Source organism: Ctenopharyngodon idella, chromosome 1 (assembly GCF_019924925.1).
Source record: "Ctenopharyngodon idella isolate HZGC_01 chromosome 1, HZGC01, whole genome shotgun sequence".
Lineage (NCBI taxonomy): Eukaryota > Metazoa > Chordata > Actinopteri > Cypriniformes > Xenocyprididae > Ctenopharyngodon > Ctenopharyngodon idella.
In genome coordinates, this window is record NC_067220.1 from 37442195 (window position 1) to 37455109 (window position 12915).

At 36.5% G+C, this 12915-nt stretch overlaps 1 protein-coding gene and 1 long non-coding RNA gene across 2 annotated transcripts; one reads left to right on the plus strand and one right to left on the minus strand.

The window, feature by feature from the left end:
• Positions 1-2658: 2658 nt before the first annotated feature.
• On the minus strand, positions 2659-4442 carry LOC127515558 (uncharacterized). The gene is made up of 2 exons (XR_007930843.1): positions 3572-4442; positions 2659-3176 (listed from the first exon to the last, which is right to left on the minus strand). It is a non-coding gene; the product is annotated as an uncharacterized LOC127515558 (long non-coding RNA).
• Positions 4443-8520: 4078 nt separating this feature from the next.
• On the plus strand, positions 8521-12432 carry spryd7a (SPRY domain containing 7a). The gene is made up of 5 exons (XM_051899133.1): positions 8521-8782; positions 9197-9313; positions 9413-9579; positions 11139-11241; positions 11521-12432. Exons 1-5 carry the CDS (start codon positions 8677-8679, stop codon positions 11616-11618), a joined length of 591 nt encoding a protein of 196 aa, XP_051755093.1. The 5' UTR covers positions 8521-8676; the 3' UTR covers positions 11619-12432.
• The last annotated feature ends 483 nt before the right edge of the window (positions 12433-12915 follow it).

The window sequence follows — 12915 nt, forward strand, 5'->3', positions numbered from 1 at the left end:
AAATGGAGGTACATATTTCCCCCATTTAGCCATGTTATGCCCATAGCATTTAGTATACTGTATGAGAATTTTTTTTTTCTTTTTCTTTTTTTGTGCTACTCATAAATTCATTTGAGGCGTCATGACTGGTTATATTACTCATGTTGATTAAAATAGTTTTTTGTGGAGTTTCACATTGTGTAATCCTTTGGTTTTTAAGTGCTGTATTGACTTCAAAGCAAGATCACGTTTTTATCTTTTTTTAGTAGCATCAGCTCCTGTCGATAATATAACAGGCCTGTCCTATTCTAGTTTTTTTTTTTATATCGATGTCCCTTTGCTCTAAATATGCCTGTAAACATCGTATAGTGACTCTTTGAAGTAAATGCAATAGCAGAACTGGTCCCAAAATGAGTCTGAGGTTTCTGTTGTGTGGCCCCCCCCTCCACCCCCTCCCGCCTCATTTCAATGTGCCTCTTTTGCCACAAAGTTATAGACAGGCCTCTAAGATTCAAAGAAGTTGGTTGATGTAGTTTCAAATAGTAGCTTGAAGAGAAAACAAGAAGTCACTCGGCTGTTTTATTATCAACAAACCTGAATGTTGGGGTGGGGGCTTTTGATTTCATAATTTCTCTTGCTAGTAAACCGATTGGTATGAAACATGATTTTCGGGCCTAACTCAGGCCTCAGTTTGTGTGTTTGTTTGCCCAGCGAGATCAGAGGCAGAGGACTCTCGATTCTTGGTGGGTGCGTGTCTGTGTGTGTCCTTTTGTAAACGATCATTTAGATGCGAAACACAGAAATGAAAATCTTGATCTGAGTGTCAATTACAAAGCTATCTGCTAAGAGGAACACAGCGCCATCCGAGCTCTCTTATGCCAAACAGCCAGAGCTCTTCATTGTAAGCTCTTCTTAGTACTACATGTGCTGCCAGGGCCGCTCCTATCTGACGTTACCAAGGCAAATGCACTTGTTATGGGGACTGGCACTGTATACCACCATTTAAAATGCTTGATATGTTTTTGTGACATTCATACGTTATGAAATGACTTGTATATTGCTTTTGTGCTGTGATGTTTCGTGTACAAAGGTAATGTAATAATCTAAAGCTTTACTACACATCTAAGCACATTTTGTAAAAAAAAAAAAAAAAATGCCAATTAAGAATCAGACATTCAACACCTTTGAGACTGACCAAATAATACAGCTTAATCTTATAAATTGTACATTTAAGTATAAATTGTGCAATAAAAAAATATGTAGTTATTTAGGTAATATTGTAAATTAGTTGTATATTAAAGCTTCCTGTTCTTTATTTTGAAATATATTAACAAGTATAAATATTTACACTATTATTGTGAATTCATTTGCTTGAAATATTGTATTTTCTAGTCCATTGAGCATAGATGCTTTCAGAAGTACACTCATAGTGCACAAAGATGAAAAACTAGAGTGGGATTAAAAATGTCAGATTGTTTTCATCATTGTTTTATTCTACCCCATTGGGCAGATCTTGTGTGTAGAAGTGTGCTTTCACACACACTTGTGTGCTGCTTTGCCCCCTTTGCCTGTTACTCTTGTAAAAGCAAATGAAATTATGGGAGCAGCTTCCCCTTTCTGTGGTAGGAAGTGAATGTTTCTCTGCTAACTTCTGGCATACGAAGTTTCAGGGAACAACACGTCTAGCTGCAGCCTCGTAAAAATACACTAATTAGACTAACCCCTTCACGTCACCTGGGTATGTCATTTTGGTTATCAAAAGTATGCTTTATTTTGTTTAATCTGGGTACACATGTACATTGTAATGTAACGTTCAATATTACTATAAATTAACTTTACTTGGATGTGCTTCTAGGTTTGAGTACCCTACATATTAAGTCAGTGTGAGTCAGTTAATACTGAGACAGTACACTTCATGAAAACCATCATTTGAGCTTTATGCCTTTATGAATTTGCAATTAGTATAGTTCTCAGTAGCAAGTTGCAGTTTTAAAAATAATTAATTTATAATTATTTGTTGGTGTAAAATCATTTTTAGTTTGATATTTGTCAGCCATTAGGCCGAAATTATGACTCATCTTTTTTTTTTGTTACATTGTATGAACGTCTGTGTACTTTAAAGATATCCTGTAAAAGTTAGCTTATTCAAAGTGTGCTCGCATTAGTACAAGTCTTTAAGTTTTTTCATATATATATATATATATATATATATATATATATATATATATATATGTGTGTGTGTGTGTGTGTGTGTGTGTCCATTATTGAAACTTACTTTGTGTTGTTTGTCCTTTGCTTTAGTTATCCTTTGTATTTCTAATGGACACACGTTGTGTACTTAAATGTAAAATATATATATATATATAAAACCAAAGATTTTGTCATTTTTAGAAAACATCTCTTAATTTCATAGCCTTGATGGTGTTCTGATGTTATTTGTTGGTGATGGGTTTCTTTACTTTACTTTACACACACACACACACACACACACACAGTGTCACAAACCATGACACATAAGAATTTATCTTAAAACAAGATTATGCTGCATTCATTTAAATATTTCGTATAATATATAAGCACATAATTACACCAGTCCAGTAAAATACACTGCATTCTATACAGATTGTATACTTTGTATTTTCACCTGTAATTATATGTTAAGGAACATAAGAGCCAAAATTTGTGCTTCATAATTATCCCTTTATTTTTGTTTTCTCCAGGAAAGGAATGTAGAGCACACGGCATGACACTGAGCTGTGACAAAGTCGAGTAACTGTAAGTACACCACCGACTGAACTTTTATCTATATTATTGGTTGTAAAAAACCCAGTGTAAGAAACATGCTGATTATTATATCTGATAATTATAAAAGAAAATATATAGAAAAACTCAATTGTTTATATCCTCATGGAGTGCCTAGCAAGGGAAAAACAACAATAAAGTGAAAGGCATACAGACAGAACAAACAACACAAGTAAATATTATAATGTGGGAGGTTACAAGCTTTTGTCAGAGAACACTTTTATTTTTTTCCCCCAAAAGTCCATGGGGCGCTTTTCATAACCTGTAATTTTAGCCTTATAGACAGCAGATGCTTCATTGTCCTCTTGCTTGTTACACCAAAAGTTTTTTTTTTTTGTCATCGTTGGCTCACCTGGTACAAAACCACATGAGTGTATACTGAATGGAACAGAAACCTGGGGGGTTTACAAAAACAACTAATATCAGAAACAGAACATGATAAATATTGCAAGTTAGTCATGCCTTAAATTATTGTTATTATTAGCCCAGTTATTTTGCACTTTGCACACAGGACATGTAAATTATTTCTTAGACTCATCGCATAAGAGATGTCAAATATAGTTTTGGACAAAACAGAATGAAACCATGTTGTTTAGCTTACTCATATGGTTCTTTACAAATGCATGTCTTGACTGATTTGAATTACATCTATGAATCAACTTGCAAATCTTATATTGAATATGAAAATAATTTTAGAAAAAAAATACAACTCGATTGAAGTTCTTCATTTGTCAAATCTCCCTAAATAAAGCTTTGGGTAGTGAACTTTTTACTCATGGTGCACACTTACCTGGTAATGGTGATTTCATCAGTGAGAAGCAGGCAAGTTTTGTAAGAACTCTGTGAATATCATGTTTTTCTCAGAACAGGCACCGTATTACCACAACTGACCAGAGAGTAAAGAGTATGCTAATAGATTTTGTGCAGGGTTCTTCTCCAGAAAAATCCACTCATCACTGTAGAATAGAAATGTGCTGTTAAAAATAGAAGAAAGTTTAAAACAATACTGAGTGTAAGAAGCAGGAATGTTACATTTATTTAACATTTCTGAAAATAAAAGTTTGATATCTTTAAAAACAGATGCTCATTTAATTTATGCATTTGTCAAACCCAGCTTTTCATGATCTAACACTTTTAGACGTGGAAAACAATGCATTTGACCTTGAACTTAGACATTGGCAGCTGCATTTTTTTAAGATTCCCATTTAAAACAAAAACAAAAGAAATATCTCCACTTGACCCCTAAAACGTTTTAAAATAGATTGCACTTGCACACTTTTTCCATACATGATTATCTTAATGATGTCCTGCTGCACGTGCATTGCAAAACCAAATGTGAGAAATAACAGCCCACAAAGCCTGATGAAGTCTCAGGTTTAGTTGCAGCGTGGCATTTTATTCCTGTCTTTGTTTTTTTGCTTCTAATGTTATGAGCAAGCATGAATCTTTTTTTTTTTGTCGATATCATTTTGACATCACAAGTACAAACTGTAGCCATATCGACGCTTATTACTCATTGTATTTTTGTTGGTCCTGTGTTTTCAGATTGCGAAACGAGGACCGTGTATGTGCGGCTGTGTGGGCGCGCGCCTCGCGTGAGTGCGTGTGCGCGCGCTCTGTGCGGGGCCTGTCGGTACTGTAGCAGCACAGAATGGTTTGTGAGTTATAACGGGGGTGCAGGCCGTACTGTGCTGCGGCAGGAACGACAGGACAGACGCACACTTAGATTCAAACGGGTGAAAAGGACAGAAGAAAGGTGAAGTAGGCAAAAACAACAACAGCAGCAGCAGCAGCAATACTACGTGTGCCAGCGAGTCTCCTGAACTTGGCCGTGTGACTGCTGGCTGCCTGGCTGTAGCAGCACGTAAATATTGGAGTCAAAGCACTAGCGAATCCTCCAGTATTGACCGTGCTGCTGGAGTTAGGCGGGCCGTTTACCGTCTGCGGGGGCCTCTGTGCTTCGGGATCCCTCATCTCGTCAGGAAAGCACAAGAAGACTAACGACTGACTAATAACATGCTGTCCAAATGCCGGTGTCTTTATTCGTTTTAATGCCTTTATTCTCTTGGGAACCGATGACATGAAATTTGATAAAAACATCAAACAAGCTGTATAATTGTCAATGCAATTTAATTTTAAATGGGTTAGATGCTTCTGTAAAAGTGATTTGAGTTAGCTGATAATTTATGTACATGGAAAAATGCTATGAGAGGAAAATACAATTAAAAACATTAAAATCACAATTGCATCCAGCCAGATTAATTGTACAGAGCCGCGCTGCGCGCCAATTGTGCAGTGTCTCAATTGTATATGACACATTTCTCACAACAATTTTTAACAAACAATATCTATTCTAGACTATAATCAGCAGTTCCTGACTGTTCTGGACGAAGCACACTGTTGAAAACAGTTATAAATGAGTATTATACAGTGTTGAGCATCATCACATCAGTAAATGTACCTTCCATCTTTATTTTCACATTTTGAATAACGCAGCATCGCCATCTTCTGGGAACTTTAAATGGCTTGAAGTTTTCAGATCGCCCCTGTTCAGAGAAGGAGTACTGACAGCATCACTAAGTAGATCATCATCTTTTGGCACTTTTCGCTGTTTGTTTTGATTCTCGAGTTTATTTCCTTCTGTAAGGGTCGTTAATATAAAGTATATTTACACTCCCTCTCCGTTGAAACGCTTGATTTTCTCCTCAGCCGACACTGAGGAAACCATCCTTCAAAATACTGTCCACCATCAGGACGAGATTAAGAAAAGTTTGCGTTCATCTGGATCAATTGTACAGAAGTCTGTCAAATAAGCAAATGAAACATGGCAATGCGTTGTAAGAGATGCTAATGTAAAACTTTTGAGGGCACTTCAACTCGAAACAAAGTTGACCTAGTTGCCTTAAGGTACTACTGGACAAAAATCGCAGAGACGCGCCTGCCCTGAATACATTTTAGCCCAAATTGAATTAACTTTATTCAGAAGTGAGTTAAGAACACGATTAACTCCAAAATCTGGTCACACTTAAACTCGCTTGTTTGAATGTACTTGAACCTTAACTTTGATGGCAGCTAGAGCTCCGTCATCCATTTCAAACATGGACTTTTTGGGTCCATGCAGGTATTCTTTCCTCCAGATAAATTTCTTAAAAGAAACTATTATGTTGGACGACGAAGCGCAGCTCCGGGACCTCACGTTCCTGCTCAATAATAATAATAAATGAACATGACAATAAATGTGTTTAATCACAGCATCATAACTAAAAAACAAACCCACTTTCCCTGTATATGAGCGACTGTCCAACAACTAGGCTAATTTAAAATCGTATGTGGCGCTCGAGCGTTGAATATCTGCTTGACATTTTAGCAGTGAATATATGCAGAAATGTAGAAAGTTTAAACAGACCTCCTAGTACTATTATACATCTACTTATACTACACCTGTTATTGTATCATTACTAAAACGGCTGCACCGATTGTCTTTAATGGTTACGTGTATTAAAGACGCATAATAAATATAATCACTACTATTTTCGTTCGTTAAAATCAATGGAAATGGATTTAACGGGGTTCCAGCGAAAATCTGTAAAGGGAAAAAAGCTACTTGTGTGGAGCTGGACCCTAAAACTAACTGATAAACAAATAAAACAAATCTAAAAGCGTTTTATTCTGTTGTCCACTTATGGTTATGTAACCTATATTTTTTAATACCGAAAAACTTGAGGATAAAGGTTTGCTGCCACTGGTACTGCATCTGAATTGAAATGGATTCGAGAGTCGAAACGAGATGCTCTTATTTGACAGATTATGAGTCCTGCCACTTCTATTGTACATCGGATTACATAATTAAAGCAGGTACGAGTGAAATCAATGGAGCTGTCGAATGGCATGCATCACAGACATATGCGAACCGATTAAAAATGAGAGAAAATAGGGCAGAAACCACGTCACTTTCTTCTGCTGTTACGTCACTCCCTTCTCATGTCACTGAGGTTATTCTTTCCCGAGGCTGAACTAGAGCTTCAATACTGTACTTCAGAATGCGCACTGAACAATTTCTGAAGCGGAAATTCATAGTGCACCCAAAAGGGCTGCACAACTTTTTTCTTTCTTTCTGAATAAGCTATTCTTGGCAGGTAAGGCGAGATCCTACCCGGTAATTTCCACAGAAACCTCATTTGGAGAGTCACAGCTGAGCAACGCGCAGGTTTATGGTGAAATCTGATTGGGCAGTTCTGAAAATAACGGTTTTGTTGTCATTCAAAAAACCGAAGGCACGCAGATAAAGTGCGCTCATGTTCAGCGTCTCGTTGCTGTTTCTAACTACTTTATGCCATATTGTTTATGCGAAAGCATACAGACCTCACTATAACATTACCTCATATGTCATCACCTGCACCTCAAATTCACAATATGTCAATTCCGGTAAAGTTATTAGAAGTCTATACCCACTAAAAAAGTAATTAAAATGCTCTCTCGTTATTACAAGATGGTATTTATTTATGAATTATTAAACTAGCGTAAGCTAATTATTATTATTTAAAAAAAAAAAAAAGGTCGACCATGATAAAATATTGTGACTACTTTACCTTTTTTTTGGTCCATTTACCTCGTCATCTGCTTAGTCACCCCAAAGGACAACACCGTGATGTTAGTCAAAATAATTAGTTTCTACATTAATGTAATAATCCCATGAAAAGTAGGGATGTTGGGTAAAACAGTTCCACCGCATAACTGCGAACACATCACGCGCTCTTTTATTGGATAGAAACCGCGCGCGCCAGTTACCAGGGTACTCTGCAAACGCAATCATGGCGCTTGTTGCTGTGCAGATTTCAACACCAGCGAACTTCAAAAACAACAAACAAAAGTTAATATCGAAGTTAAGTATTACAGAAGTAACAAGCAAAGTTTTATCTTCAAAATGTTTAATTAAACCGGTCTTTGATGTGAGAGCAAAAAATATATGCGCACGAGCAAATATATATTTTCGTTTTTGAAAGAAGTTGGTCTTATATAGATACCCCCTTACTTTTGAGCGGTAAGGTTGTTGCTATGCAAAGCTTCACAGCTGTAACTGAGTGGCAGAGAGCAGGTTAAAAGCTTTTAAGGTCACATCGATTCCGATCCTTCATATTTGCGCTCTGTCTCGCACATTCTGCGTGCTCGCGCACACACATAACCATACTCGTACACATAATGCCATAAAGTAAAAGTCTAACCAGTAGTCTGTTGTATCAAACTTCATTCCTATTACCTATGGTCTGGTAGTTGACAAATTACTGCAAACATGGTGTCTCCCAAAGAAAACAATGTCAAAATTACTAGACGATTATGTTTCGTTTGGTAACAATTCCGGTTTCCAGTCGCATGGATTTAGATTTTCCAATAAAGGGATAACTCATCCAGAAATGCTGTCATCATTTATTCACTCTCATTCCCAGCTTTATTTCACTCAAAAGTAAATCACAGTTTTGGTATGAAAATGATGCAATGAAAGTGAATGGTGCCTGAGGCTTGTCAGCCCATAACATTCTGCCTAACAACTCTATTTGTGTTCCGCCGAAGAAAGAAAGTCATACGGGTTTGTCACAATACGAGAGTGAGTAAATGGTGACAGGATTTTCAGGATTTTTTGGCTGAGTTATCTCTAATAGTTGGTCCGTCGGTTGGTCACTAGAGGTCGCCGTTGAACTATCCTGGAAATAATATTTAAAAAAAAAAAGAGTGTAGGGAAAAAAACTTCCTGTTTCCACGTCATATCCTGTTAGCTTAGCAACTAGGAGGAATAAAAATGACCTCCGTAGATTTGTAGCACAAATAACCCCGTATAACAATTAAATAGAGTATAACCACCTTATTAACTAAGGGTATTGTTGTGAGAGAAATACCATTATGGCGTCTTTTTTTTCATGTTGTTTGGGCTGTTGCGGAGACAATAACAGTGGCCACGTAATACTGAAGGAAATGCCCACGGTTCAGCTGGACACTCATCACATGGGTGAGTGATGCGATTTGACTTTTCAGACACATTATTTTGACGGAAAAGAGTTCGAGTCTCACAGTATGACTTTTTGAAGCACTTGTCCTTCAAAAAAAAAAAAAAGTGCCTGTCTCCACACATTAAAGTGTTACGATTATTTCAGTGCTGTCAGACTCGACAGATAACAGTGTATGATCTAGGTAAATGAAGTAGGTAAATCACTGGGATGAAGCACAGTTGCTGTGGAGAAAGACAGGGGACTTAATAAAATAATCAATCACCAGCATTAGTAGAATAGCACACAAAAATCTATAGCGTGAAAAATGATGAAGAAGAGAACAGGCATGAGATGCATAAACGGTAGTAATCAGTTTTGTTCTGTCATGCAATTAATTAAGTCTCTGAAAATAGATTATTCTCATGATATTTCAGGTACTGATGTTGTCATTGTAAAGAGTGGAAGACGTATATGTGGAACTGGTGGGTGCATTGCAAACGCCCCTCTCCATCAAAACAAAAGCTACTTTGAATTCAAGATTCAGTCCACAGGTAAAACGTGTGCAAGCATTTATTGTATGTTAACGAATCAATTGTCAATAGTTCATCTTAGTCATTAGGTGTGACTGCAGTGAACTTTGCCCCTTGCAGGTGTGTGGGGAGTAGGAGTGGCAAATAAGAAAGCAAATCTAAACCAGATCCCTATGGGTAGAGACCCGCACAGCCTTGTGCTCAGGCAAGATGGCACCGTGTACCACAACAATGAAGAAAAGAACCGATTACCCGCTAACAGCTTACCACAGGAAGGAGATATTGTGGTGAGTCTTAGCGGCAGCAATGCTCTTGTCAAATTAATATGGGATTTGTTGTTGGTATATAAATCTATTTGTGTGTGCTTCCATTATAGACTGTGATTTAATTTCTATTTTGGTATGTCACCAGCAATAGAGTTACTTAAAGAATTAGTTCACTCCAGAATGAAATTTTCCTGATAATTTACTCACCCCCATGTCATCCAAGATGTTCATGTCTTTCTTTCCTCAGTCGAAAAGAAATTAAGGTTTTTCAGGAAAACATATAGTGGACTTCAATGGGAACCAACGGTTTGAAGGTCCAAATTGCAGTTTCAGTGCAGCTTCAAAGGGCTCTACACGATCCCAGTCGAGAAATAAGGGTCTTATCTAGGAAAACACTTGATCATTTCCGAAAAAAAATTTATATACTTCTTAACCACAAATGCTCATCTTGCACTGCTCTGCGATGTGCTACGCATTACGTAATCACGTTGGAAAGATCATGCGTGACGTACGTGGAAGTACCGAGCAAGTGTTTACAAAGCGAATGTGCAAAGACTAAGTCAAACGGCCTTTACCAAAAAAAGGTAAAACAATGATGTTGGAGGAGAAAATGAGATGGAGTTTTTCCTTATCGCAGTACTTCCACCTACATCACGCGTGACCTTTCCAACATGATTACGTAATGCGTGGCGCATCGCAGAGCTAGTGCAAGATGAGCATTTGTGGTTAAAAAATACATACATTTTCATTTGTTTTGTTTTTTTTAGAAAAATGACCGATCGTTTCGCTAGATAAGAGTCTTATTCCTCATCTGGGATTGTGTAGAGCCCTTTGAAGCTGCACTGAAATTGCAATTTGAACCTTCAACCCGTTGGTCCCCACTGAAGTCCACTATATGGAGAAAAATCCTGGATTGTTTTCCTCAAAAACAATAATTTCTTTTTGACTGAAGAAAGAAAAACATGAACATCTTGGATGACATGGGGGTGAGTAAATTATCAGGAAATTTTAATTCAGGAGTGAACTAATCCTTTAAGGCAGTTGCTAACAAGTGGCTAACTGGGATTTCAGAGGTTGTCAAGAATGTTAAATATCGAGCCGAACAGGAAAAATCTATCCGATTTTTTTTTTTTTTTTTTAAGCCTTGTTGTGTTTATAGTCATGCACACTGTTCTAACAAAAACTTTCAGAGAAAATGCTTTTTAAATAAAGACTGAAAGAGTTGTCGGAAGCTTAGTGATTGAGACGGTGAAGTTATACAATCGAAGTGTAGTTCCTTTATAGCTTATAGCTTTTTACTTCTGGGGATTGTATTTAGGCTTTAAGGTTCATAAAAGTTGTGTTCATTTGTGAAGATTATCATGATGAACAAAATGTGTAAGAATCATAAACTTTAATTGCACACAGAGCATGTTATCTGCAGTAATCCAAAAGCCAATTAAAAAAAAAAACCTATTGGGGAACCAGGGTGATGCTAACTTCCTGCTTGAAAGCAAATGCATGTAAATGACCCTATACCTGTGCTGATGGTTCGTTTTGTGTGTAATAACTTTGTTTCTAATTTGTTTGTGTGAATGTAGGGTGTTACATATGACCATGTGGAGCTGAATTTGTACTTAAATGGAAAGAATATGAACTGTCCTGCATCAGGCATTAGAGGAACTGTTTATCCTGTAGTTTATGGTGAGTATTTGAGCATTATATCAAAAATGCCAAACGCTAACATACTCTGCTGTAAATATACATTTTAAAAATTGAAGACATAACCTTACAACATTGTCTGAATTGGTAAAATTCTGCATTATCAAAATAATCTTTTATTTTGATAAATAAAATTATTTTCCCCAATTATCAGCCGTTTGGTAATTCTTGGTAATTCTTAGGCAATGCAATATTTTTAAGTATATTTTTTGTTTTAACATGTTATGTTTTGTAAATAACACTTTGTCTTGTCCCTCACAGTGGACGATAGTGCAATATTGGATTGTCAGTTTAGTGACTTCTACCATACTACTCCACAAGGCTACCAGAAGATTCTTTTTGAGCAACAGATCTTCTAAAGTTCATGACGTGTTGTATATACACTAAAGATATGTATTCCACAGCTGGGATCTGGAGTGCTATGGTTATGAATGATTTCTACCCTGCGTCTCATTTGAACTCATGTCATCTGTGATTTTGACTTGTGTAAATCATCTGGCCACTTCTACTTAGTTTAAAAAGTCACCCTAAGTTTTTCAGCTGAACTCGGTAAGCGATATCAGCTGCACACTTATCTGTGCACTGATCTCAAAATGTTTATTCAGAACACACATCTTTAATTTGCACTTTGTCAAACACTGTACATTTACTAATGTATTAACAGTGCGCTATTGTGAACATGGATTTTTGTTTTATGGCTGGTTTGAATACAGTCACAAATTAAAGATGACAATCAAAGCTTTATACTTTATACATTTCAAGAGAACAAAGTGATGCTGACTCAAAATACTGTCAAAGCTCTTTTCTGATTTCATATTATTATCGTCTGTCTGATGTTTGATCTGCAGCCCACACACCATATACATAATGATTTTGAGCTCTTCATAAAATATACATTTAGAATTCAAGGAGTTTATATTTTGTGTTCTTCCATGATATGTTGCTGTTGATATACATTGTCTTATATCATTATTAAAGTTTGTGAACAGCATTTAGTGACTAATATATTAAGAAAATTTGACATGCAAGAGGATAGGAAGTGTAAAGTTTATTTACCTTAAATATTTAACATTTTTACCTAGGGTCAAATGATATCTGATTGTCTGTGTTTGTTAATTATGGTTTGTTGTAATTAAATTACAAAATTGTCTTAATAAACGAAAGAATATTTAATATGATGTTATTTTTGTATGTTCAAATCTGGCAAGTCTTAATTGTGTCTTGTGTCTTTTAGTAATAATTGTTTTGCTTTTGTCACCTGTGCATATAGACGTTATCTGTTGTGTGTGTGTATATATATATATATACACACACACACACACAAGATTTAAATGTTTCTGTTTATTATTAAACTGTAAATTTCTACTGAACGACCGTCATCTCACTGGCTTGTCTACAGCGTACTGTACTGCGCGGTGACGCATCTTTACGTACGTTCTTGGCGGGCGTACGTATGCTGAGTGAATTTGCGCAATCTCCAGTCTACGCACACTGACGCAAATCTACTGTACGGGTCCAATGAAACACATCGCCTTAACTCCAGTACTGTTGCACTGTAGAACCAAAGCTTACTTTTCTCTGAACCCCTTAATGAAGTGGCGTAAACGGTGGTGTTCATCCATAAGACCTGTTATTTGTCATAATAATAATAAAAAA